Here is a 27,174-nt window from a genome sequence, read left to right on the forward strand (position 1 = left end):
AGTATGTGAGAGGAAGATCCAGGTGAGGAAATGAGTCAGTGGGAGGGATGAATAGAGATGGTAACCAACACTGGAGGTGATAAGTGGAGAAGGTAAAAAAGTGCAAATAGTGGAATCTGATAAGATGAGGTGGTTGGGAGTGGAGTGAACTGTGGAGGGAGAGATGGTGGGAAGAAGGGGGAAATGGGGGCGACAAGGGGAGAATAGAAAAATGGGACCAGGAGGGGTGGATGGAGGAGGGGGAAGGAACAAGATGATTGGGCATTGTGGAGTGGAAAGAACGGCATGCACGTGGAAGGAGGGAAAAGCTTGGTAGACAAGGAGGCAGGAGGTATATTTGACATGAAATTGGTGAATTCATTGTTTGTACTTTGTTTTTAAGAAGGAACTGCAGATGCTGGAAAATCGAAGGTACACAAAAATGCTGGAGAAACTCAGCGGGTGCAGCAGCATCTATGGAGCGAAGGAAATAGGCAACGTTTCGGGCCGAAACCCTTCTTCAGACTGAAGAAAGGTTTCAGCAGGAAACGTTGCCTATTTCCTTCGCTCCATAGATGCTGCTGCACCCGCTGAGTTTCTCCAGCATTTTTGTGTACCATCATTGTTTGTACTGTTGGGCTGTAAGCTACCCAAGCAGAATACAAGATACTGGTCTAACAGTTTGTATGTGGAAGAGTTTGAGGACTTAGAATTGGAATAGGTATTGGGATGGGGAATTACACTGCCTGGCAATTGAGAGCTTCAACCCCTGGCAGACGGAGCAAAGTTTTTGGCAGTCACCTACTCTACGTTTGGTCACACCAGTGTAGAAGAGCCTCATTGAGAGCACCAAATGCAATAGCTGAGGCTGGAGAAGGTGTATGTAAACTTCCTGACAAAAGGGACTGAAGAACGGTCCACCCCAAGACATCACCCATCCTTTTTTCTCCAGAAATGCTGTCTGACCCACTGAGTTACTCCAGTACTCTACCTTTGTATAAACCTGCATCTGCAGTTTTGTTTCTACATTTTGCCTGTTCCACTGCGAGTCTGAAGGGCCCCAACCCAAAATGTCACCCATCCTTTTTCTCTAGAGATGCTGCCTGACCCTTCTGAGTTAATCCAGCACTTTGTGTCTATGTTTGGTATAAACCAGCATCTGCAGTTCCTAGTTTCTACTGTAACTTTCCTTCCTGGGTTAACTGTAACCACTGATAGCCACAATAGCTCTTCTCAAGCGCAGTGTATGATAAATGCTCATCACTTCTGCAAATCAGATTCTTGTTGGTCAAGCAAGAATAGCAACAGCTTTCAGCCAAATAACCTTCCACATAACCCTTCCAAAATGACCTTTTTTTTGGTTTAAATATTATACAAAGTTCCAACTATTGGTTAATCAAGAAAGGCCCAGGAGAAGATGCAGCGGGATATAGAAATGTTTCTATAAGGGGAATGAGGCAAGTGGAGGTTAACCCAAGCAAGTGTGAGATGTTGCACTTTGGGAGGTTGAATGTAGGGGTAAGTATACAGTTAATGGCAAGGTGTTTGTTTAACAGCATTGATGTGCAGAGGAATCTTGGAGTCCAAGTTCATAGCTCACTGAAGGTGGCAGCACATAGATAGAGTGGTAAAGGTGGCGTATGGTATGCTTGCCTTCATTAGAAGGGGCATTCAATTTCAGAGTCATGGTGCAGCTCTAGAGAACTTGCTTAGGCTATATTTGGAGCATTGTGTGTAGTTCTGATTGCCCCATTGCAGGAAAGATGTGGAGACTTGAGCTGGTGCAGAGAAGGTTTAATAGAAAGCTGCCTGGATTAGAGTATTTCAACCAGAGCGAGGGGTTGAAGAGATTGGATTGTTTTCTCTGGAGCATCAGAGATTGAGGGGAGACTTGAGAGGTTTATAAAATTATGAGAGGCATAGATGATAGACAGTTATAATCTTTTATTCGTCATCTTTTCTTTTCCTCCAGAGATGCTGCCTGACCTGCTGAGTTACTCCAGCATTTTGTGTCTGTCTTTGGTATAAACCAGCATCTGCAATTCTTACGTAGGAAAGAACTGCAGATGCTGGTTTAAATCGAAGGAAGACATAAAACGCTGCGCTGTGTAGGAAGGAACTACAGATGCTGGTTTAAACTGATAAGACACAAAATGCTGGAGTAACGCAGCAGGTCATGCAGCATCTCTAGAGGGAAGGAATGGGTAACGATTCGAGTCGAGACTCTTCTGCAGTTCTTTGTTTCTACACTGAGACTGAAACAAACAGTTTTAAAATAGGAAACAGTTTAAACATGCAAACACCTACCGAAATATGTCATTCAGTTCTCTAACTATTTGCAGAGTGACAAGAAATCACTGAAATACACTGCCTGGACTGTTTTGTGCACATTTGATTCTCCTGTGATGGACGAATCTTGGATTAATTTGCAATTACACTAAGCACCCATATTAACTATAGTTAATCTATGATTACATAGCTCACCAACAATAAATGCTCAGGCTCATAAGTAATTAATCTTCACCTAGACCAAAGAAACTGTCACTACCGGCATACATTGACTCATACTCCATGACAACCAACCAACTGAGGAAGCAACAGGAAATAATATGAAAATAATGTTACATACATTGCAGAAGGAAGAAACACAAACTTACCGCAAGTAACTGCCTGATTAACATATCAGAAGCTTTCTCAGATATGTTGCCTACAAAAACCGTTGTGGTCGGACCACTATTGTCATCAATCTCACGAATCCTCTGACCAACATGGTCCTTCCTTGGTCCAATATGCTTTCCAATTAGAGGCACAGAGGCTGGCATCAACACCTGTGTAAAACACTGGAACATTTTAATACATTATCCCAAAAAAGATAAGGATTATAGACGATCCTGTTGTATCCTTGCACAAAGCAGTTGTGTTAGTTAAGAGATGTCTTATAAATGAATAAAAGATGCCAGAATCGATATTGCAAGGTCCACGTGAGACAGTTCCTGTTCAGATATCAATTTTAAAATTTATTTCCATTTAAACATTACACTAAACCATACAAATATTGTAAATAGGCAACTTTACAGAAAGTGTGAGACATGTCACTGAGGAATGTCAACGACAGCCGAACATAAGTAAATGTCCGATGTAATCACAGATTCTACGAATCTAACATTCGTAAATTCAAAATGATGTGATGCAATGCTGAAGAAGTTTCCATTTGAGTTGGCTTTTCTCAGCAATAATACCAAACCTCTCTCCTTATTGCACCTATTGCTGCTGTCCCTCACTGTTTGAACACCCCAGTTTGGATACTCCTGTCTTTCCAACCTCGCCAGCCCATAGTTGCAGAGAAGGCATTAAGAAACAAGCATGGAGGAAAAACAGAAGAGAGGACACGAGGAAAGATTCAAAGTGGAGAGAGAGCCACAAGGACAAAGCTCAAAGGGAGAAATGGTAAACTGGGGAGTTAATGGAAAAGAGGATAAGATGAGGACAGATGTACTGAAGAGTAGCATTATCAGAAGAATAACATGCAAAGCAGCGGAGAATTGCTGCAAAAAGAATTGAGGGAAACATATTGGGTTCACAATGAACTGCAGATATTACAATCTGAGTAAAAACCAAAGTGCTAGAGGAACTCAGCCAGTCAGGCAACATCTGTGGAGACAAAGGGGACGATCAGCGTTTCGGGTTGACCACCTGCCTTGGGGTTGAGTGTGGAGAGGAGATAGCTGATGTAAAGAGGTGCTATGGTGGGGTAAGGCAGGTGTTGTGTGGTACCAGGTGGGATGAGAGGCAGATGGAGCCTGGCGAGGTTAAGGACGAGGTTAAGGGGTGGAGTTAGGAGACAGTGGCTTGACAATGATCAGTAGATAAATGACAGATAACAGAGGTAAAAATCAAGCGAGTGCAATTGCTGGGGGTAGAGGGGGGTTGGGGTATGATAAGGCGCTGGAATCTGACAAGTAAGAAAGTTGGCAAGTATGATCGGATAAGGTCAGATGGGGGAGGGGAGCGCACACCCAACAGGAAACGTGTCCTTGATAGGAAGGTGGAACCAGGTTAGAACAAAATTCGGACGGGGGTGGGAGTAGTGGAACCTTTGTGGATCAGGAAAGGGAAAGGAGCACAGGGCTGTGAGTCACTTGAAGTAGGCAAAATTCAATATTCATACTATTGCGTTGTAGACAACAACCGTTGAAATATGAAGTGTAACTATTACTGACACTAAAATAAGTGACATCATATACAATGTAAATAGTTATTAAGAATTATAGAGGGATCTTGATAAACTGAGCAAGTGCGCTTAGAAATTGCAAATGGAGTTTAATTCAGATAAGTTTGAGGTGTTGCATTTAGGGAAGAACAGATCAAGGCAGGACCGTCATAATGAACAGCAGCGATTTGGGGAGTATTGTGGAGCAGAGGGATTTAGGAGTCCCGGAGTACACTGAGAGTGATACTGCAGGGCGATAGGGTGATATTGAAAGTATGGTGAAGTCGCATTTGGAGTATTGTGTTCAGTTTTGGTCACCCTGCAATAGAAAAGAGTGCAGAGAAAAATACAAAGACTCGAGGGCCTGAGCTGCAGGGAAAGACTGGGCACATCGGGACTTGCAGGACGCTGAGGGGTGATCTTATAGAAGTGTATAAAATCACCTCTATGAATTTACAGGGTCTTTTATTCCAGGTCGGGAAATCAAGACCAGCGGGCATAGCTTTAAGATGAGGGGAAAGATTCCATAGGAATCTGAGGGGCAACTTTTTCCAGAGAGGATGTGACAAATGGTTTTCAATCTATGCAAATTTAGACTCAAAATGTACAGAACAGATTATTCCCCAAATTTCAGGGGTCTAAAGAGAATTGAATGTTATTAAAAAGTCAAAGGAACAGTTAAAGGAATAGGAATACTATTTCTTATGTTGAGGGGAGGTAGGTCGCAGATCAGCCATGACCTCAACAAATGGTGAAACAAGTTATAAAGGCGAAACGGTCTCCCCATTGCCTCCATCAAATAACAGCCTGCAGACTCAAATGAATAGCCCACTCATAAGCCAGCAGAATCTGCAAAACATTATCCCCCATCAACACAATCTTCACAAAATAAAATAAAAACTAGGATAACAAAATGTTGAGAAGAGCAACTACCACCATTTATGACCTAATGCCAAATTAGCTATTTGCTGCTGGTCAGATGTCCATATTGCTCAAAACAGGTAACACTCATCCCAGTCTATAGATAAACAGGCAAGTCTCCACTTCTACCCATGGCCCCTGCTAGAGAAGAGAACTGCTATGGACATTTAGGCAAGGGTCGTGATGGATTTAGTGAATAAGCTCCTCACATTCTCCCATTAGGGGACTGTTGGCCCCTGCACAATCACACAAAATGAAGTCAACGGTACTGCTATAAAACACATAAAATTGTACTTGTAATTAAAGATTTGGATTTAGACAACCCAAGTCATTTCAATTGATAAAAATATACTATAATTTTAAAGTGGCAACACCACGGGTTATTTTTTATAGTGTAGTATGTTGGAATTAGAATGGCGCCTTTCTCAAATACAGATTATACTACTACCTACAGTGGCTTGCAAAAGTATTCATACCCCTTGAACTTTTCCACATTTTGTCACGTTACAACCACAAACATAAATGTATTTTATTGGGATTTTATGTGATAGACCAACACAAAGTGGCACATAATTGTGAAGTGGAAGGAAAATGATACACGGTTTTCAAATTTTTTTACAAATAAAAAACTGAAAAGTGTGGCGTGCAAAAGTATTCAGCCCCCCTGAGTCAATACTTTGTAGAACCACCTTTCGCTGCAATTACAGCTGCAAGTCTTTTGGGGTATGTCTCTACCAGCTTTGCACATATAGAGACTGAAATTTTTGCCCATTCTTCTTTGCAAAATAGCCCAAGCTCAGTCAGATTGGATGGAGAGCGTCTGTGAACAGCAATTTTTAAGTCTTGCCAGAGATTCTCAATTGGATTTAGGTCTGGACTTTGACTGGGCCATTCAAACACATGAATATGCTTTGATCTAAACCATTCCATTGTAGCTCTGGCTGTATGTTTAGGGTCGTTGTCCTGCTGGAAGGTGAACCTCCGCCACAGTCTCAAGTCTTTTGCAGACTCTAACAGGTTTTCTTCCAAGATTGCCCTGTATTTGGCTCCATCCAGCTTCCCATCAACTCTGACCAGCTTCCCTGTCCCTGCTGAAGAAAAGCATCCCCACAGCATGATGCTGCCACCACCATGTTTCACAGTTGGGATGGTGTGTTCAGGGTGATGTGCAGTGTTAGTTTTCCGCCACACATAGTGTTTTGTATTTAGGCCAAAAACTTCAATTTTGGTCTCATCTGACCAGAGCACCTTCCTCCACATGTTTGCTGTGTCCCCCACATGGCTTGTGGCAAACTGCAAACGGGACTTCTTATGGCTTTTTTTCAACAATGGCTTTCTTCTTGCCACTCTTCCATAAAGGCCCGATTTGTGGAGTGCACGACTAATAGTTGTCCTGTGGACAGATTCTCCCACCTGAGCTGTGGATCTCTGCAGCTCCTCCAGAGTTACCATGGGCAGAGTTACCTTGGCTGCTTCTCTGATCAATGCTCTCCTTGCCCGGCCTGTCAGTTTATGTGGACGGCCATGTCTTGGTAAGTTTGCAGTTGTGCCATACTCTTTCCATTTTCGGATGATGGATTGAACAGTGCTCCGTGAGATGTTCAAAGCTTGGGATATTTTTTTATAACCTAACCCTGCTTTAAACTTCTCCACAACTTTATCCCTGACCTGTCTGGTGTGTTCCTTGGGCTTCATGATGCTGTTTGTTCACTAATGTTCTCTAACAAACCTCTGAGGCCTTCACAGAACAGCTGTATTTATACTGAGATTAGATTACACACAAGTGGACTCTATTTACTAATTAGGTGACTTCTGAAGGCAATTGGTTGCACTGGATTTTATTTAGGGGTATCAGAGTAAAGGGGGCTGAATACTTTTGCACGCCACACTTTTCAGTTTTTTATTTATAAAAAAATTTGAAAACCATATATCATTTTCCTTCCACTTCACAATTATGCGCCACTTTGTGTTGGTCTATCACATAAAATCCCAATAAAATACATTTACGTTTGTGGTTGTAACGTGACAAAATGTGGAAATGTTCAAGGGGTATGAATACTTTTGCAAGCCACTGTAAATACTAAATCCATTAGCCTCCATTTGCTGTAATGACACAACTCATTCTTACAAGCTGAATTCTTCACTGCTTCACTAATACAGATTTCCACAGTGCATTCCATTCCTAAACTCATGCACTGTTTTTTTGTTTTAAAATATCCTTTTTTTGTTTTTAAATATATTTGCTTCGATGCAAACAGTGCTCATAATCCACCATGCAGTTTCTCCAAATTCAGCAAGAGTGTCTGGGATTGCACTGAAAACAAATGGTAAATCTTTGGGGAGCAGAAGGAGACAAAATACAGGGAAGGAACTTTTTTCATATAATTTTCAATGTTTAGTTATAGACTGCCATTGGCAGTGGCCCCATAACTGGTTACCTGTTTGCCCTCTGTTGGGCAACGGTTCATGGTGTACAGCATGGAGACCTGAAAAGGGGGAGGGAGACAACAACAGTAGTAAATACAACATCTTACAAAAACAAGGGATTAAGATCTTGTCACACATGGAAGACAGTTTGAAAAATTACACTTCCAGCCTGTCATGGTTCCGATATTCATGCACTTACGAATGATGGAACATGCCAAGCACAAGTCCCAGATCACACGCACTGAATTTGGAACTATTTCATGATGGTTATTGGCAAAACAGTGGCTTATTGTAAAGTAAACATTCTTAACTGAGAACATATTTACAACTGTTTTATGTAGGGCCTGGTGGGCCACTTCAATGTCATACCCCATAAAATGACTTTTTTTGGTAGACCATCTTTTTAAAAATTTGGATTTTACTAGAAATTGTGTTTTTTTTTAAATAAATAGGGGTTGGCCACACAGTAGTCATGGCTGAACTTCAAAATAATTAAACATTCTCACCCTCCCCCAACAATTTCCCCAGAGCCTTGACATTTATGATTCTCTGCACTGCATACACTCATCAAATGCACATCCACGCATGCCTCTGGAGCAGAATAGACCAAATATTCACATAACTTTCCCTCCTAAGTGGCTGAGTTCTTCCAAAGACTTCCCAGACAAGACCTTCAATTATTTTATAACCCAGTGTTCCCTTCTCTTTCTTCTAATGCTCAGATTAAATCCAAGTTTTTTTTCCTAACTAGAAGATGCAGACCCCTTCAGAAGGGTGACTCAACACATGGGCAGACTCAGCAGCATTTCCTAATACCTGTTATAACTGCATGTAAGCATCTCATGCTCAAGCTGTGGCACATAGCTCACCAACACATGAATAATGGCGACTGTGGTAGCAAGGAGCAACAATCCAACAAGGATTCAATGCTTTCAGAAGAGACACAAAAATGGTTGCAAAGAGAAAACAATTGTTACCAGCATTCAAAAATAAGAGGTAATGTTATCCTTAGACCATGAATCATTTTCTATGCCTGGATCACAAATTTACCACAAAATAAACACTTGCATTCCCCCGAAAATCTGACATTGTTTCCCCCTTAATTTTTGTGTAACAACGTTATTTGAAATGAAAACCCAAATGTGTCAGGCAAAACAAAGAACACTTCCTAAAAACCACTATTTCATTATGCTATCAAGGTTCAACAAGAATCTTTTTAGGTTCTAGTCCATCACCTTTCATTATCATAAAATATCTATAAATGTGTTCTCTTCCTATAATCTAAACTATGAACAAAGCTATGAATTCATAGCCAGCTAGTTTTTCATTGACAAATTTATTAAAATTGATCTGTGCTGGCCATTATATAGCAAAGCTGGTCAATGTTTTACTTAGAATAACATGGGTTCAAAGGCATGTTGGTGTTCACCTCCACCGAGCTGCAATATAAAGGGCCCTGGCTCGACCCAGCTAGACAACTGCAAGCAACCATAAAATGAAGGGCAGGCTCTAATATCAAGGGTGTTCCTCAAAAACAAATCTTAAATCACTTAAGGGATCGTGAACCTCTTCCTGTGTTAACAAGGTTAGGAAGAAACAGCCCATTGGAAATTAATCTGATATGGTTTATAGTGGATCCAGAAATGTAAATGTTTTGTGTGGATCGATTAGCATTTGGGGCTTACGAGTTGACTAAGTTCAGGACAAGCACACCTAAGCACTGATGTGCCATACTTCGTAAGAGGTACTTACTGGGGCCTTGCTGACTGTAATCTAGTCCGCTTCAATGTCATACCCCATAAAATTAAATTTCTCATGGAATTCAGCAGGATACCAGCTACTTGCAATTCCTCAGCACCTTTGCTGGGGAATCCTGCAGCTGAAGTTGCCCCTGGTTAGACCTGGCTCAGTCATGCCAGCTCCATTAATGGAAAGGAACAACCGTGAGGGAGAATAGTGAGTTTCGGCCAAATTAGAATTAGAATTACTTGAGTTTGCATTCATATATTGACACGATTTCTAAAGTAGTTTAATTGTTTGAAATTTATAAAGAATACTCATTGACAGTTTTTAAACTTTTAATGGTTTTTGATAATTTATAGTAGTCAAAAGAGAAGTATTTAAAACCATGGACACCTCTAGTGGCCGGCTATGCCAGGAGTATAGCTCAGCTGGATGACAAAGCTTTTGAGGTGCAGTCTATTTTGACACCACTATGAAATTGGATTTACATCCGGAAAGCATTACACTTAGGTTGTAGGGCCTCACCGATACTGGCTTAATCCAAGAAGGTGCGGCCTGAACAGATCCTAACAAAAAGGTATGTGCAGATTAAGCAAATGGAGGAGATACAAGTGATTGACGATCAAAGCAGATGGAAAATTTAGGACCGTCAGGTGTTTCGAAATCTTAATTCATAAGGTGAAAGTTGTAGAGAAACTCAACAATTAACTAACCGATGGTCATTGAAGTCTCAAGGGGTCGAATGATGTTCCTGTATGGATGGATGCATTCATGCAGCAGGATTATAGCGAGCTGGGGAGAGTTTAAACTGGACGACCCCACAAGGATATGATTCCATTTACTTCTGGTGTCCCACGCTTGTAAAATATAGATGAAAGAATAGCGCTGATTTACTGAATGACTGCAAGGGGAAGCAGTTCGGCGATGTTTGATTAACTGGGCATTGGCATTGGTCACAGGGGAAGTACAAAGAGCCAAATCTCACCAAAGCCAACATGAACACTCTGACAAGGACTTTTTCTGGTGAAGATTTGATCTACATTGGAAGGAGAATAGGAAATGCAGTCATTTCTGTTTGGGAGAGGGGCTAGCGAAGTAGATGAGGACTTTTTAAGAAGGAACTGCAGATGCTGGAAAATCGAAGGTAGACAAAAATGCTGGAGAAACTCAGCGGGTGCAGCAGCATCTGTGGAGCGAAGGAAATAGGCAACGTTTCGGGCCGAAACCCTTCATCAGAGCTCTAATATCAAGGGTGTTCCTCAAAATCAAATCACAAGGGATCGTGAACCTCTTCCTGTGTTAACAAGGTTAGGAAGAAACAGCCCTTGAAGTAGATGAGGAATCAGCAAGGTTAGGAAACAAGAGGAAACAGGGATTGTTTCAATTGGATTATTAATAGTCCACATTTTAATTTGAAGGGTCAAGGGTAAAAAAGTGAACCGAAGATACAGGTAGACATGACTAATGGCACGATGCCTACCTTCAGACGTGAGGCAGGATGGAAAGGAAAGGAGAGAAAATAGAAGAGATACAGGCTGTCCCTAGGTTATGACAAGGTTCCGTTTCTGAGAGCTTCTGTGAACATTTTTATTGGGACAGTGTAGGGTGTAGATGCTTCCTTCCAGGTAGGAAGCATCAAATCAATGTAAACAAATTTGAGGAGATTAATGAGGACAGAGCGTGTATATACCTCAAATAAAGGGGTCGCTACCAACTTGTGACGCAAAGGCACCTGAAGAAAAAGTAACTTCCAAACTAAAATCTTCCCTCAACAAATGGGTGGGGAAGAGCTCACTGAAGTATTAAAGGCATAAAATTAATACAGAATTATGGAACGCGAGGGAACTGCATGAAAATAGTCGATAAAATGAAGGAAACAAGTTAATTTCTAATTGCACAATGGGAAATAAGCCAAAATGATGATACATTCAAGATAGGAAAGTTGGGTATGATTCTAAACAAGTACTTTGCAAATATCTTCAACAAGGATTAGAATGCATGTGAGTGGGCATGAAGAATATTAAAGAAATCTAACATCTTTACATTGCCACAACCTAAAAAACTGTATCCTAGCCTCTTAACCAAGGGAGTAATTTGTGGAGGCTCTTACCACCATCTTACAATTCCCTTCGGCAACAGGCTTGGTGCCAGAGTACGAAGACAGCTAACGGTCTCCTTGTTCAATAGATACAAAATGATAAACCAATTATAGCCCTGTCAACCCAACATTAAGCTGCAAGTTATTACAAACATTTTTGCAGTGCATTATACATCATTTAGAAAGACAATTGAGGACAATCGGAATTGAATCGGAAAGAATAAAACTTGCTTCCTTTTTTAAAAAATGATTTGAAGTAGAGTTAACGTGGCTGGCTATTTGATGCAGTCTGCCTAGATTTTTATCAAGGTGTGACAGGTGCCCTTTTGATAGACTGATCAGAAAAATACATGGCAACCAAGGGTATTTTAGGACCATGATTAATATTATATCAGTACTGGCAAGTTATTCTTGAATGTGACAGGCCAAGAAGATATGGTTGCAATACATATGGAAACCGTGCCTTCATTTCACAAGGCACAGATTACAAAGGCAGGAATATTATGTACAAACAGTACAGCAATGATAATACATGCAGTCCTGGCCACTATGCTATAAGATAACTATAAGAGAACAACACTATAACTTGTATACAAATTCATGTCATCACATTACAAGAAGAGGCGTAATAATATTAGAAAATATTTACAAGGATAATACCAGACCTTAAGAATAATAACACTGGCACTATTATTTTTTTCCAGAATAGAGATGGCTTAGGAGCGATTTAAATGAAGCATATAAAAATCTATTAGGAAAAAATAATATTTGATTGATATAGATAAAGAAAAAAATCTACCTGAAGTGATGGGTGCCTGTAACTTGCTGCCTAAAAGGGTGGAGACAGAAACCCTCATTATTACTTTTTAAACAGTCTAGATAAAATCTTTATAAACGATGATTCACTGAGCAAAGGACCACAATGTGATAGATTTGCCCAAACAACTTTTTGATTGGAATGAATACAATTAGTCAAATGCCTCCTTGCAATAGAAATGTCTATAGTTCATTAACAACATTAAACATACAAGCTCATAATGAGCGATTGCAGATGTTAATTAAACTGACGCGATAAAAGGTTGTCACTAAGTTCATTAGCAGTTGTACATTGTTGTGTGGTAACGCGAGGCATGAAATGACACTGACCAATTGTACACCACCTCCAATAAGCAATTTAAAGCATTGTACCACTGTCCACAGATACAGGCAGGATAAGTGAACCAATGTTGGAGTCGTTTCCCAGGCCATAATTTCCTGGGCTGAACCTCTATTGTACTCAGTGTTCAAGAAGGAACTGCAGATGCTGGAAGATCGAAGGTACACAAAAATGCTGGAGAAACTCAGCGGGTGCAGCAGCATCTATGGAGCGAAGGAAATGGGCGAAGTTTCGGGCCGAAACCCTTCTTCAGACTGATGGGGGGTGGGGAGAAGGAAGGAAAAAGGGAGGAGGAGGAGCCCGAGGGCGGGGGGATGGGAGGAGACAGCTCGAGGGTTAAGGAAGGGGAGGAGACAGTAAGGGCTAGCAAAACTGGGAGAATTCAACGTTCATGCCATCCGGACGCAAGCAACCCAGGCGGAATATGAGGTGCTGTTCCTCCAATTTCCGGTGTTGCTCACTCTGGCAATGGAGGAGACCCAGGACAAAGAGGTCGGATTGGGAATGTGAGGGGGAGTTGAAGTGCTGAGCCACCGGGAGTTCAGGTAGGTTATTGCGGACTGAGCGGAGGTGTTCGGCAAAACGATCGCCCAACCTCCGCTTAGTCGCCCCGATGTAAATCAGCTGACATCTAGAGCAGCGGATGCAGTAGATGAGGTTGGAGGAGATACAGGTGAACCTTTGTCGCACCTGGAACGACTGCTTGGGTCCTTGAATGGAGTCGAGGGGGGAGATGAAGGGACAGGTGTTGCATTTCTTGCGGTTGCAACGGAAAGTGCCCGGGGAGGGGGTGGTACGGGAGGGAAGGGAAGAATTGACAAGGGAGTTGCGGAGGGAGCGGTCTTTGCGGAAGGCAGACATAGGGGGAGATGGGAAGATGTGGCGAGTGGTGGGGTCACGTTGGAGGTGGCGGAAATGGCGGAGGATTATTTGTTGTATTTGCCGGCTGGTGAGGTGAAAGGTGAGGACTAGGGGGACTCTGCCCTTGTTGCGAGTGCGGGGATGTGGAGAGAGAGCAGTGTTGCGGGGTATGGATGAGACCCTGGTGCGAGCCTCATCTATGGTGGCGGAGGGGAATCCCCGTTCCCTGAAGAACGAGGACATTTCCGATGCCCTGGTGTGGAACGTCTCATCCTGGGAGCAGATGCGGCGTAGGCGGAGGAATTGGGAGTAGGGGATGGAGTCTTTACAGGGGGCAGGGTGGGAAGACGTGTAGTCCAGGTAGCCATGCGAGTCAGTTTGTAGTGTATGTCGGTCAGAAGTCTGTCCCCTGCGATGGAGAGGTCAAGGAATGGTAGGGAAGTGTCGGAAATGGTCCAGGTGTATTGGAGTGCCGGATGGAAGTTGGTGGTGAAGTGGATGAAGTCAGTGAGTTGTGTGTGGGTGCAGGAGGTGGCCCCAAAGCAGTCGTCAATGTAACGGAGGTAGAGGTCGGGGATGGGGCCCTGGTACGTATTGTTCAACGTACCCAACAAAGAGGCAGGCGTAGCTGGGGCCCATGCGTGTGCCCATAGCTACGCCCTGTGTTTGGAGGAAATGGGAGGAGTCAAACGTAAAGTTGTTGAGGGTGAGGACCAACTCCGCTAGGCGGAGGAGGGTGTCAGTGGCTGGGTATAGGTTTCTCCTCTGGTCGAGGAAGAACCGGAGGGCTTTGAGGCCATCCTGGTGGGGGATGGAGGTGTAGAGTGACTGGACATCCATGGTGAAGATGAGGGGGTGAGGGCCTAGAGAGTGGAATGCGCAGAGGCGGCGGAGAGTGTCTGAGGTGTCTAGAACATAGGTGGGAAGGGATTTGACCAGGGGGGATAGTATGGAGTCAAGGTATGTGGAGATGAGTTCGGTGGGGCACGAACAAGCAGAGACAATGGGTCTGCCGGGAGAGCCGGGTTTGTGGATTTTGGGGAGAAGGTAAAAACGGGCCGTGCGGGGCTGGGGAACGATGAGGTTGGAAGCTTGGTCGGGCAGGGCGTGGGAATTGATGAAGTAGGTGATGGTGCTAGATATGGTGGCCTGGTGCTCGTCTTACCCTTGGACCATGACCCCACGGTTTTAATCAGCATCTGCAGTTCATGCCTACAAACGACAGTGCAAGTCACCCTTGACCCAGAGGGACTGCCCAGGAATGTGGTGGTTCTGCTAGCGGCTGCTACAAACATGCATTGAACCGTTAAAATATAATTGAATTATATTAAATATTGGCCATACTTACAGTTGTGGCAGGACTCATTAGTCCCATAGGAACAGGAATCATCGGTGCCCCTAGAAATAAACAGTTTAAAACATGTTAAGTAGACTACTGCTCTAAATTCCAGACTCAATACAGCTACTCGTTTATACTGGTACTAGGCAAACGAGTGGGGATAATGTTTGGTATGACGTCAGGATCTGTATCCTGGCGCCTTTAATGAAGTGGCTGCAGAAATAGTGATTTTTTCCCAAAATGCCATAGACTCTCAAAAGCTCCCAATAAATTGGAAAACTGAAAATGAAATATTCCCATTCAGGAAGAGGGAGACAGAAAGCAGGAAATTATGAGCTAGTTACCCACTTTGTCATTGGGGAAATGGTGGAATCCATTAAGTAGCATAACACTTAAAAAACCATAACACTATAAAGCAGAGCAAATAGTCCTAAATATGAAACTGTGTGTGATCAGGGTGGACAAAGGCGAACTAGTAATTTGCATTTTCAAAAAGCATTCAATATGCCACATAAAAGGTCACCGCACAAGACAAGAGCTCACGACATTCATGGTAATATGTCAGTCCCAGAAATAAGCGGGATAAATCGACAATATTCAGGTTGGCAGGCTGCACAGGGCCTCAACAATTTACAATCTGTGCTATTAGCTCAGATGAGTGGACTGAGTGCACTGCAGCCAAACCTGCAGATGACATAGACAGGTCGGAAGCAAGTTGAGACGATGCAAACAGCGGCTAAGTTAGTGTGGAAACATTTGGCAGGTGGAATATAAAGTGGGGAAATGCAAGGTTATCCACTTTGGTGGAAAGAATAGAAAAGCAAAGTGCTATTTTTCTGGGGACTGCAAAATGTAGGATGTTGTTGTGCATGCAACAAAGAATCAGGCTCAGCAAATGGAATGTTGGTCTTTAATGCAAAGGGGTGGAGCGGAAACACAGATGAAGTCCTGCTGCAACTGCACAGTGTGTTGTTGAGACCACCCCCTGGATTCCTGCACAGCATTGGTCTGCTTATTTAAGGAACAGAAGCGGGCGCAGTTCGGAGGTTCCCGAAGTAGGTTCAAAGGAGGAAAGGATGCATTATGAAGAAAGGCTGAAGGCTTTTCTTTAAAATGTTTTCATTCATGGAACTGCCAGAATGTATTGCCCATTTCCAATTGCCTCTCAGCTGAGAAACAATCAAGTCAAGCACATTGGTGGGTGTAGAATTGCATTTAGGCCAGATTAGATAAAATTGTCAGATTTAGTTCCCTGGTGGAGATTTCTAATGGCAATCTGGTAATTTAAATCAATTTGATTTGTTTTGTTTTCAAATCTATATAATTACACAAATGTAACTCCTGTGCACCATGGTGAGATTCTAATTCATCTCAGGATCAATGGTTCAGAATCATGACTGTTTGCCCAGTAACTTAACAATTACACCGCTGTAGCTCCTACGCTTAAAGTTTAGAAGAATGAGGTATGAGAAACTTACGATTCTGAAGGGGTTTGACACAGTAGATGTTGAGTGGATGTTTATCGTGTGGGAAACGCGAACCTGGGGGGCAGTTTCAGAATAAAAGGTCACTCATTTCAGATCAATATCAGGAGAAATCTCTCTCAGGGAATTAATAATCTCAGGAGGCTGGCTCGATGAATTTATTCAAGAACAAGATAGATAGATCTTTCAAACTATATGTGTCCATGGATTACACAAGAAAGCGATACCAATCCAAAATCTGATCAGCCACAATCTTACTGTCTGTCAGAGCAGGTTTAAGGAACCGCATAGCATAGCCTGGCCCCTATTTTAAGTTCTTATTATATTCGCAACCAGCACTCCAGGATGTAACGAATGTGGACAAATACCCAATTAACCAACAGTATTATGCCCCAATGCCATATTGCTTATTTAGTGGTAACGAGCACTAAAAAGTTATTGGGAGTAGCAATTCACAGCTACTTCCCTCTGAAAACTAAAATTCTGTATTATTTCATAGAATACCCTTCTATCTTGGATGTTTAACTACCCATATTCAATGTTATTTTCCTTAAATATTCCATGCAGTATCAATTCAAGCCACCTCCCAATTTTGGCCCCTTCGATACAAAATCAATGCAGAAACCCTTGCTCTTTCTTCTCTATCCAATCCTTTCACAATATTAATAACATATTGGAAGTAACCAATTTATGGGTGTTAAACTTACACTAATAAGCTTCCTATACAGCTTGCATAATGATCAAATATACATACCGGGTGGCACGGAAGGTGGAAAGCTTGCAAACTGTGGCGGGGGGATACCCGGTGGCAAGGGAGGTATCCCCAAAGGAGGACGATTCATATGCGGTGGAAATGACATGTTTTCAGCAATCTGCAAGAGACGACGCAGATTCAAGTCAAAACTTTCAAACTTTGATATAATGTTATGAGAACAGTGTACATTTTTTATCAGTTATAAAACAATTCATTAATTTTTTTTTAATGATATTCAATTGCCTAGGAACTAGCTTAAGCATATTATGCTCGAGTGTTGGGCACTGACGAGTTGTTAACATTTTCACCTTGAGTCTGAAGAACGGTCCTGACCCCAGATGGCGTCTGTCCATTTCCGTCCACGGACGCAGCCTGACCCGCTGAGTTCCTCCAGCAGTTTGTTTTTTTTACTCAAGATTCCAGCATCTGCAGTCTCTTGTGCTTCCAGGTTATAGGAAGTCCTCGTCTTTACACATTAACACAAAAATCTATACTGCTCCTACAGCTCCTCGGTGCCAAATTTTGTTTTTCACTTCTGTGATGTATCTTGGAACTTCATACCACGATAAAATAAAGGTGTTAATGTTAAACCACACATTCTCTTCACAGATCTGGTCTTCATATCACAAGGTGGGTATGAAAGATCTGGACAAACACTTAATGAATCAGAGAGGTTAGTATCATTAGGAAAGACTGAATAAGCTGGGATCTGGATAAGGACGAGGCAATGACCTGGTGCACTATGAAGATGTAATAACTCAATGACAAATTCAGGCAATCTCCTAAGAACAAATTCCAAATTCTATTGAATTTAGGAGACACTTACAACTAGAACTGCAGGCATACAAAACAGTCAAGTCAACAAATACAGTTGCAATTGAGGGGAAGCTAGGAATAGGGGGAATACAACAAAAGATCCTGCAGTTCTGGTTTCAGTGTCTCCTAAATCCAATGGTACTTAATTGTCACATGTAACCAGGTAGAGTGAAATTTATTTTTTGCATACAGTTCAGTAAAAAAATCTCACTAAGAATCGTCACAAGCATACTTAAGTACAAGTCTGCAAGAATAGTACATAACACTGGGACAGTACACAGGAGTTGCCACGGTTCTGGCGTTGTTGTGTGTGACTCAAGTCCAGCGTTATTAAGAATACAGGGTCCTAACTTTGCCATAAATGCCCTGGCTGTGGGTCAGAGTTCTCCCCATAACCTTCAATCCAGGCAACACCCTGGTGAATCTCCTCTGCACTCTCTCCAGTAGCCCAGTCGCATCCTTCTTATCATGTGGTGACTAGAACTGTACACAATACTCCAGCTGCAGTCTATCCAGTGTTTTGCAAAGTTGCAACATGAAGCCCTGACTCTGATATTCTGCACACAAAAAAAAGACCTTGGGGTGGGGATAGTAGTGTGTAGATAAGCCAGTGGATAAGATTGGGAAGTGAAACAGTTACACCAGAGCCACCCCGATACTCCTGGACTTGATCATAAATGTTATGTAATTCCTCATGAAGTGAATTTAGCTTATCCAGAAAACAAGCCCAAGAGCAACAGTCAAACAATCTCTTATAAAATTGGAGGGCATTATAACACACATTTCCCAGCAAGCTATAGGATCAATACAGCAACATAACAAATTATTAATAAAAGATGTATTCAATATCATTGATTTAATTCACATTCCTTATTTCTACATAATATACAACTTAGAATTTTCTATTAACCCTTTAAAGGACTTACATTTATAAACTAGCTTCGATGTACAAAGATAGCAATGATGAATCAGACTAAAAACCAACACCAAGATCATGTTAGGACAGCTCATGAAAATCAGAGACAGGCATTAAGAATTATTCTTTAAAAATAAGTACATGTTAAGAAAGTCTGGGTTTTCTTTCACACAAGTCAAAGTTAACATGCGGGTTCAGCAAGCAATTAGAGAGGCAAGGGCATGTTGTTTTTTATTGCAAAAGCATTGGAGTATAAGAGTAAAGCATCTTCTTTCAGTTATAGAGCCCTGTTGTGATCACACTTAATCCCACCAGCTCAAGGCAGCAGTGAGACCAGCAGCACCGCAGAACTGTCAAGAGCAATTCAGAATGTATTCTTTGGAGCTTGCCTGAATTTATTAGCGAGTTAATATTTTTTCATAGTGCATCAGATCACCCCCTCATCTTCATCCAGAGACCTGCCTGTTCAGTATTTCCCAGTGATCCTAACTTCTCTGATTCATCAGTCTCTGAACTGCATCACTCTGAGAACAAAGTGGGGGCTTTGGCGCCTGTCAGGCTTCCACGAGTAATGAGCGGGTAAGACTTTGTTTAGGAAGGAACTGCAGATGCTGGTTTAAACCGAAGATAAGTATAAAATGCTAGAGTAACTCAGCAGGACAGGCAGCATCTCTGGAGAGAAGGAATGGGTGACATTTCGGGTCGAGACCCTTCTTCAGGCAGAAATGTCACCCACAGAATGTTGCCTGTCCCGCTGAGTTACTCCAGCGTTTTGCCTCTCTCTTCGGGGTAAGGCTTCGTTGTTTGTTTCTCTCTTAGAAGGGACTGGTGAAAATAGATATGGTTGTGGTGTGGTCCTCGCGCTAGATATGGGACAATTGGGAAATTTTCAGTGTCCTTCATGACTATGCCTGCGGGAAATGTGCGCAGCTGTCAAACTGGAGAACATCTCAGTCGTAAGCAGAGAATACATCCTAGAGGGATCACCAACAGGCATTTGGGGTAGAATTTAGGAATAAGAGAGGGTTATCTCTTTGCTGGGATTGCACTACAGGCATCCCAATAACCAGCATCACTTAAGAGGAACAAATATGTAAGCAAATTGAGGGAGGAAATTGGAAGAGGAGGGAAGGACAATGAGTGGCAGGTAATAGATGAACAGAGGCGAGGGGGGTTTTGATAGCAAGATAAATGGGCAAAGGCCAGCGATAAAAAACCCCGTTGTGAGACAAAAGGATGGAAGAATTGTAAACTATGAAGCCTGGGGAAGGAATATAGGTGGACGGGGACAAGAGGTACAGGTACGAGTCCAGGTGGGGCACAGGAAAGGGGGTTGTTAGACGCTACCTAAAATTGGAGAATTTAATGCTCATACCGTTGGATTGTAAGCTACCCAAGTGGAATAGGTGGTGTTATTCCTCCAGTTTGCGTGTGGCCTCACTCTGGCAATGGAAGCAGCCCAGGACAAAAACGTCAGTATGGAAATGGGTAGGGGCATTAAAATTGTTAACAACCGGGAGATCCAGCAGGCCTTGGTGGACTGGGCATAAATGTTCAGCAAAACTTCCACTTATATCCGTTCTTAGAGTGATACATTGTGGAAACAGGCCCATACACCAGCCAACATGTCCCAGCTACACTAGTCCCACCTGCCCAAGTTTGACCCATATCCCTCCAAACCGGTCCTATCCATGTACCATCCATGTGTATGCCCACTTGACTGATCATAGGTCAGGGTAACCCACTTTCCAATTTTCAGTCCATTGCCCTGCAGGCAATGGTTCATCTGGACAACTTTCTAGGTTTCTGCTTCTACCACCCTTGCCAGCAGCGAGTTCCAGACTCCCACCAAAGGAACATCTGTAAAACTGAGCTCAACAGAATTAAGCCAGGCAAAAAATAATTGGCACTGTTATCTTCTGTTTGCATTCAAAAGTCTGCTAAGTGAGCTTCTGATATAATAAAAGGAGGAATTTTCTCCTCAGTGTAAAGAGAAAATAGCTTTTAACATCACTTTGCATAATGAACAGAGGATTGTGAATTGCTGCTGCAGATGCCATTCAAGAATGCCAAAGGTATGACAGCAGAAAAATGCAAGGAAGCCATTGAAGCCTTTAGATCATGTCTGGTTGCATGACTTGCAAGCAAGATTTTCATTGTACCTATACCTCACTGAACTTGTTCATATGAAAATAACGACTTGATTTGTAATACTACATACACCTATTTTAAGTCATATTTGAATGTGTGATTGTTCCAATAAATGGACATTGACCTAAAACATTGACTCTAATTTTCTCTCTCCCCAGCTTCTGCCCTTTTGACTATTTGCAGTATATTATCTTTACAATGATTCGTCAGTATTAGTTACATTAATAGCTTTGCCAAACAAAATTCTGTATCCGATTCAGTTTCGAAAGTATCGATTGTCTTGTAATTTTTTTGCAGATCAATCAGCTTGGCTACTCACTTCCCAATGAAAGATTCTACTCGTTTTGCCCAAATTGACAAGTGTATGACTATTCTAGACAAGTAATTTACATCTATTACGGTAATAGCAATTTACAGATACAATTATGAACTGTGAAAGACTAATTAAGGGTAAGCAGCCACCACTATATGAATCCAGAAAGCCCCTTGGTTTGTTTTGAACTTCCATTGCCATTAAGAGTTTTTCTGCATCATAAATATTAAATATTACTCACCCGCTAAATTACCTTAAATGGAAATCAAAGCCTTCAGGTGCTGGCAATCTGAAACAAAAATAGAAAATTCTAGAAACACTTGAAGTGTGCACGTGTGGAAAGAGAAACAGATTGAATGGTTCAGGTCAAAGACCCTTCATAAGATCTGGAAAAGAGAAAAACAAGGTAAGGCTGGGGCATACGGGGAAAGTAGCATGGTGATTACATCTCTTTGCTTGTACTTTGTGCTGCTCATAGTAGGCTGTGCTACTGCTGAACATGCCAGGAGGAACTAAGAGAGAAGAAGTTAAAATCACATACATGACTTAAAACAAAAATGCCCAATTCCAATGCAAAGGAAGCAAGTTACCTGCAGCTGGACAATCAATATTGTGTCCAGAATGCTACAAGAGAGGCCGGCAGCAGATGATGTGTTGCCAAATGCCCAAGTTTGCATTGGGCATTGTAACATGAAGGTGCCAAAATACGGTTCAGTCCAAATAGGAAGAGAACGGAAATTTAACTCAGCAGCTCACAGGTCCTCTGCAAGCTGCATACAGGAAATCACATGCGAACAACAAATGTAATACACTAGATTGGAAGAGATGTAAATGATTTGCTACTTCAATAGACAATAGGTGCAGGAGTAAGCCATTCGGCCCTTCGAGCCAGCACCACCATTCAATGTGATCATGGCTGATCATCCTCAATCAGTACCCCGTTCCTGCCTTCCCCCATATCCCTTGACTCCGCTATCTTTAAGAGCTCTGTTGAGCTCTCTCCTGAAAGCATCAAGAGAACCAGCCTCCACCGCGGTGAAAAAGTTTTTCCTCATCTCCGTTCTAAATGGCTCACATTTATTCTTAAACTGTGGCCCCTGGTTCTGAACTCCCCAACATCGGGAACATGTTTCCTGCCTCTATTGTGTCCAAACCCATAATAATCTTATATGTTTCAATAAGATTCACTCTCATCCTTCTAAATTCCAGAGTATACAAGCCCAGCCGCTCCATTCTGGCAACATATGATAAGGCTCCTTTTGTCCCTGGATGGTGAAAAGGGAAAATGTAAAAGGACAGATGCTGCATGGGAAAGTACCAAAAGATGGTGGGAGATTAATAGAGACTGAGGAAAGGACCAGAGTGTCGTAAAGGATACGGCTCCTGCAAATTATGGAACGGGAAAGGAAAGATGCTTCTGATGCCGAAATCTTGCTGGAGCTGATGAAAATTGGGACGCATGGTACATTAAATGTATAAGCTGATGTAGTAGAAGGGAAGGACTAAGGAAACTTTATCTTTGCTGTCGAGATGGAGGTGAGAGCAGAAGTGCAAGAATATCTTGAGATGTGGTCAATAGCTCCATCCACTAAATAAGAGAGAAACCAGAGGATCTAGACTGACCTGAGGAAAAAGGCGTCTGAAGAAGGGTCTCAACCCGAAACGTCACCCATTCCTTCTCTCCAGAGATGCTGCCTGTCCCGCTGAGTAACTCCAACTTTTTGTGTCTATCTTGGGAGAGCGGAATGTCCACTAAAGGTGACAGAGCTGGAGAAAGCAAATATACCTATGGGAATCTGTGGTCTGGGAATAGATGTTTATGAAAGCTGTATTTCAATGTTTCATTTTACCACAAATATGTATTTCTTCTACACTTCACATCAGGATGGTCCTTCTGCATCTTCTAATCCACCAACATACATTTGCTCGGCTGAACTAATTCTCACATTGAACAACCTCTCGTTCAACACTCATTTTCTCCAGCTCCAAAGGTAAATCTAAGGGAAATTGTGCGGGATACATGGAACATTCGTTGTTTCAGTCCTACTTCGCCCCCTCAACTTTTTCCACAGTACTGACAAATGCCTTGGTGTTTAGCTTCCTGCACACAAGAACTTGAACATGTCACTACTTTCACGACCAATATCCACACTAATCTTACTTTAACATGGTGCCATCTTTAATGCTCTCCTATCTTCTGGAAATTATTTTTATTCTGTCTGAAGTTTTTCTGTGTACACTGCACCGGCTACAAGGGTATGTTTTGCACAGGTGTATCTAAAATATCTTTGTGTAGGAAGGTACTGTAGATGCTGGTTTACACCAAAGATAGACACAAAATGCTGGAGTAACTCAGCAGAACAGGCAGCATCTCCGGAGAGAAGGAATGGGCGCGTTTAGATACATAGATACATAGAAAATAGGTGCAGGAGTAGGCCATTCGGCCCTTCGAGCCTGCACCGCCATTCAATATGATCATGGCTGATCATCCAACTCAGTATCCCGTACCTGCCTTCTCTCCATACCCCCTGATCCCTTTAGCCACAAGGGCCACATCTAACTCCCTCTTAAATATAGCAAGAGGGAGTTAGGGTCGAGATTGCGGTCTGAGGAAGCGCCTCGACCTGAAAGGTTACCCATTCCTTCTCTCCAAAGATGTCGTCTGTCCCACTGAGTTACTCCAGCATTTTGTATCTAAAATATCTTTGTTCATCCTAAAACATTTTGAGCCCCTGACCCCATCCCATCTTTTTCCATACCTGCTCTTCCTGAACAAGAGTTCAATCATCACCTTTTACCTGCCAGTCATCACAGTGTGAAGGGTCTCGACCCGAAACGTCACCCAATCCTTCTCTCCAGAGATGCTGCCAGTCCCGCTGAGTTACTCCAACATTGTGTCTACCTTTGGTTTAAACCAGCATCTGCAGTTCCTTCCCCCACAGCCTTCACATTCAACTGATTGTCCTCTGTAATTTACATCAGCTTCCAGCATACACCAACCATTCCCAGTGTTATAACATTTCCTCATGTAGAGACATCTCCTGCCTTTCCCACTATCCAAGGACCCAGTCTTTCCAGGTGAAGCAGCAAATCACTTGCAATCCTTCCAATTTAGTGTACTGCATTTAGTATTCGCATTATTGTCGATATATGGACATATGGAGAAGCACGTTGGCCTTCATTAATCAGAATATTGAGTACAGAAGTAGGGAGGTCATGTTACAATTATACAAGACATTGGTGTGGCGACATTTGTGTTTTGTGTTTAGTTTTCGTCACCCTGTTACAAGAAAGATGTTGACAAGCTGGATATGGACAAGCAGAGACGATTTCTGACGATGTTGCCAGGACTTCAGGCCTGGGTTTTAGGGAGAGGTTGAGCAGGCTAGGACTTTCTGAAAGTCTGAAGAAGCGTCTCGACCCGAAACGTCACCCATTTCTTCTCTCCAGAGATGCTGCCTGTCCTGCTGAGTTACTCCAGGCTCGGACTTTGTTCCCTGGAGTGCAGGGGGACGCGGGGTAATCTTATAGAGGTTTATAAGATCATGATAGGAACAGATAGGCTAAATGCAGAGTAGGAGAATCAAGAACCAGAGTTCAGGTTGAAGGTGAGGGGGGAAAGATTTAATAAGAATCTGAGGGGCAACATTTTATTTTTACACATAGGGCGGTAGGTATATGGAACAAGCTGCCGGAGAAGATAGTTGAGGCAGATACCATCACAATGTTTGAGAAACATTTAGACAGGTACATGGATAGGATAGATTTAGAGGGATATTTGTCAAATGCAGGCAAGTAGGACTAGTGTGGACGGGACATGTTGGTTGGCGTAAGCAAGTTGAGTCAAAGGGTCTCTATGACTAAGCCGTAGATAGATTGAGTGATTGCTTTGTGGAGGCACCTATGTTCTGTCCATAGGGGCTACCCTGAGCTTGCTGCTAATTGCCATTTTAATTCTCCCTCCTACTATGATCTGCCTGTGGCCTCTTGCACTCTTATGACAAGACTCACATGGTCATGAAGACTACCACCATAATTCTCAGGAACGTTGTATAAACCACATATGAATAAATTCCCCAACTTCAGGTAACTTTCCTCTGTGTCAGATTTAGCCATCGTTATGCCAGTTATCTATCTGTGACATGAGGCTCTTCCCACAGCCCTGTTATTAGCAAATATATAATGCAGGCAACAGGAGCATCATCATCCTACTGCCCCTACTGATACATTTGCCTTGCCATTAACTCACAGATTTATGTCAGAAAGGTCTTGACCCGAAACATCACCCATCCCTTCTCTCCAGAGATGCTGCCGCTGAGTTACTCCAGCATTTTGTGTCTACCTTCAATTTACACCAGCATCTGCAGTTCTTTCCTACACTCACAGATATTCCGTTTGCCTTATCCATTCTGCCTCCCACCAAGCTAAGGGTAACTTTGTTTTACTCCTTCCGGGTTATGATATTGGAAGGGGGATGATGCTCTTAGACCTGAAAATGCAACTTCGCTTTCGACAAGTTGGACACATCTGAGAACTTTTCCAGCATTTTCTATTTTTGAATGAAATTACCGTCAGTTATCGGCACGGTTTCATTTCCCTTCATCTAGATCTTTTATTCCAAACCTCATTTGCTTCTCAGTTTGAAGTTTGCGACAAACCAATTCACATTTTCCCTAACTATCAGTCCTTTCGTTCGCACTTTTCTGGAATATATTTGTTATTTCTTTCAGCACCTTTGGTTGAAAGCAGAAGTGATTTTTAGTGCTCGTTTAATACATGCTGAAATTGTACAAAATACTAGTTTGCCACTTCCAAACAACAAGCCTAGCTCTCAATATCTGAGCCCAAGTTGAGACGCAAGCAATTGTGTAACGTGTAAATATTTATCTATACTCAAATTTAAAGTCGAAAAAACATATTAGTTTTCCTTTCAATCCGTAATCTGTATAAATGTCAAGAGAGGACACGAGTGAGATTTGCTTTGGATGCCGAACATACTTCAAGCAAGAAATGAACAGCTTTCTTTGTGCATCCGCTGAGGCCTTCAACATAGATTTCAACTGCACAAGCATTCCAATTTAAGCACTGACAATTGGAGTCAAGACCAGAAATGGTAGTGGTCAGTCCACTGGTTAGTTAATAAATATCAGAATGAGCGACGCAGACACCCTTAGTCTGTCACACCAAAAATATAAACTAAGAGATACCAGTGCCTCAGTCAGGAATATTGACACAAAGTCTATTGCTAACCTGACTGTACTTTAAAGCTGTATTTCAAGTATTTGGCTTTCTCTTCTATTTTCTTGTCAAGTATGTCTTTCCAGAGGATTATGTTCTTTCCAACCCTGGCATTGAAGTCAGAGGATTAGTTTCTTGCCCTCTGGGACACGGGCCAGGGTTTCTCTCAAGGTCAGAGCCAAGCTCTTCCTTGGTCTCATCTGTTGCTGCAAGAGTGGAACCTGCATTGACAATGGTGCTGTGCTAAGTGCATGTTCGTGAGAGATATTGACATATTGCAGGAGTTGCTGAGGCACCAGACTAATTCATTACTGCTGGTGAAGCCCACCCTCTGGGGATGACATCTCTCTTTATGCTTGCTCTTCTGGACAGTGGGACACCACTGCCTTGTGTCGAGTTAGCCAACTCCTGTCCATCAGATCCCACTCAGGACAGCAGTCAATGAAAGTGTCTTGAGCACCCAGGCAATGATTGTAGAACACAGTACAGCACAGGAACAGGCTCTTCCAGCCACAATGTCTGCACAGATCAATGTCAAATTAAATAAATCACACCTGCCTGCTTTTTCTGCAGTTCCTTGTTTCTACCACGTGTCTATTTTACCACGTTATCTATCTGTGTTGACACTGAGAGATATAGACTTGCACCCCTAGATCTCTTTATACAATAAACACTCATTATAACGTAACATAGAGGGGGGGAATGGTGTCCGTTATTGCCGAGTATGGTATTATCATTGTATGAAGATGAAACAAAGAACTGCCGATG

General features: G+C 42.4%; 1 protein-coding gene across 16 annotated transcripts in view; it reads right to left on the reverse strand.

The window, feature by feature from the left end:
• rbm25 (RNA binding motif protein 25) overlaps positions 1-27,174 on the reverse strand; it is a 67,845-nt gene that overhangs the window by 34,805 nt on the left and 5,866 nt on the right. For 3 of the 16 annotated variants that reach the window (XM_033026610.1, XM_033026603.1, XM_033026606.1), the window contains exons 2-9: positions 21,410-21,457; positions 17,281-17,525; positions 16,973-17,090; positions 16,213-16,275; positions 14,744-14,793; positions 12,178-12,207; positions 7,549-7,596; positions 2,637-2,819 (exon numbers count right to left, since the gene is read on the reverse strand). In XM_033026610.1, the coding sequence (XP_032882501.1) occupies positions 2,637-2,819; positions 7,549-7,596; positions 12,178-12,207; positions 14,744-14,793; positions 16,213-16,275; positions 16,973-17,090; positions 17,281-17,325 (537 nt within the window). In that variant the 5' untranslated portion in view covers positions 17,326-17,525; positions 21,410-21,457. Of the gene's footprint in view, positions 1-2,636; positions 2,820-7,548; positions 7,597-12,177; positions 12,208-14,743; positions 14,794-16,212; positions 16,276-16,972; positions 17,091-17,280; positions 17,526-21,409; positions 21,555-27,174 lie in introns of all 16 variants that reach the window. The other 13 variants (XM_033026605.1, XM_033026608.1, XM_033026614.1 and 10 more) reach the window with 10 other exon arrangements.

The sequence above is a fragment of the Amblyraja radiata genome, chromosome 9 (genome assembly GCF_010909765.2).
Source record: "Amblyraja radiata isolate CabotCenter1 chromosome 9, sAmbRad1.1.pri, whole genome shotgun sequence".
Lineage (NCBI taxonomy): Eukaryota > Metazoa > Chordata > Chondrichthyes > Rajiformes > Rajidae > Amblyraja > Amblyraja radiata.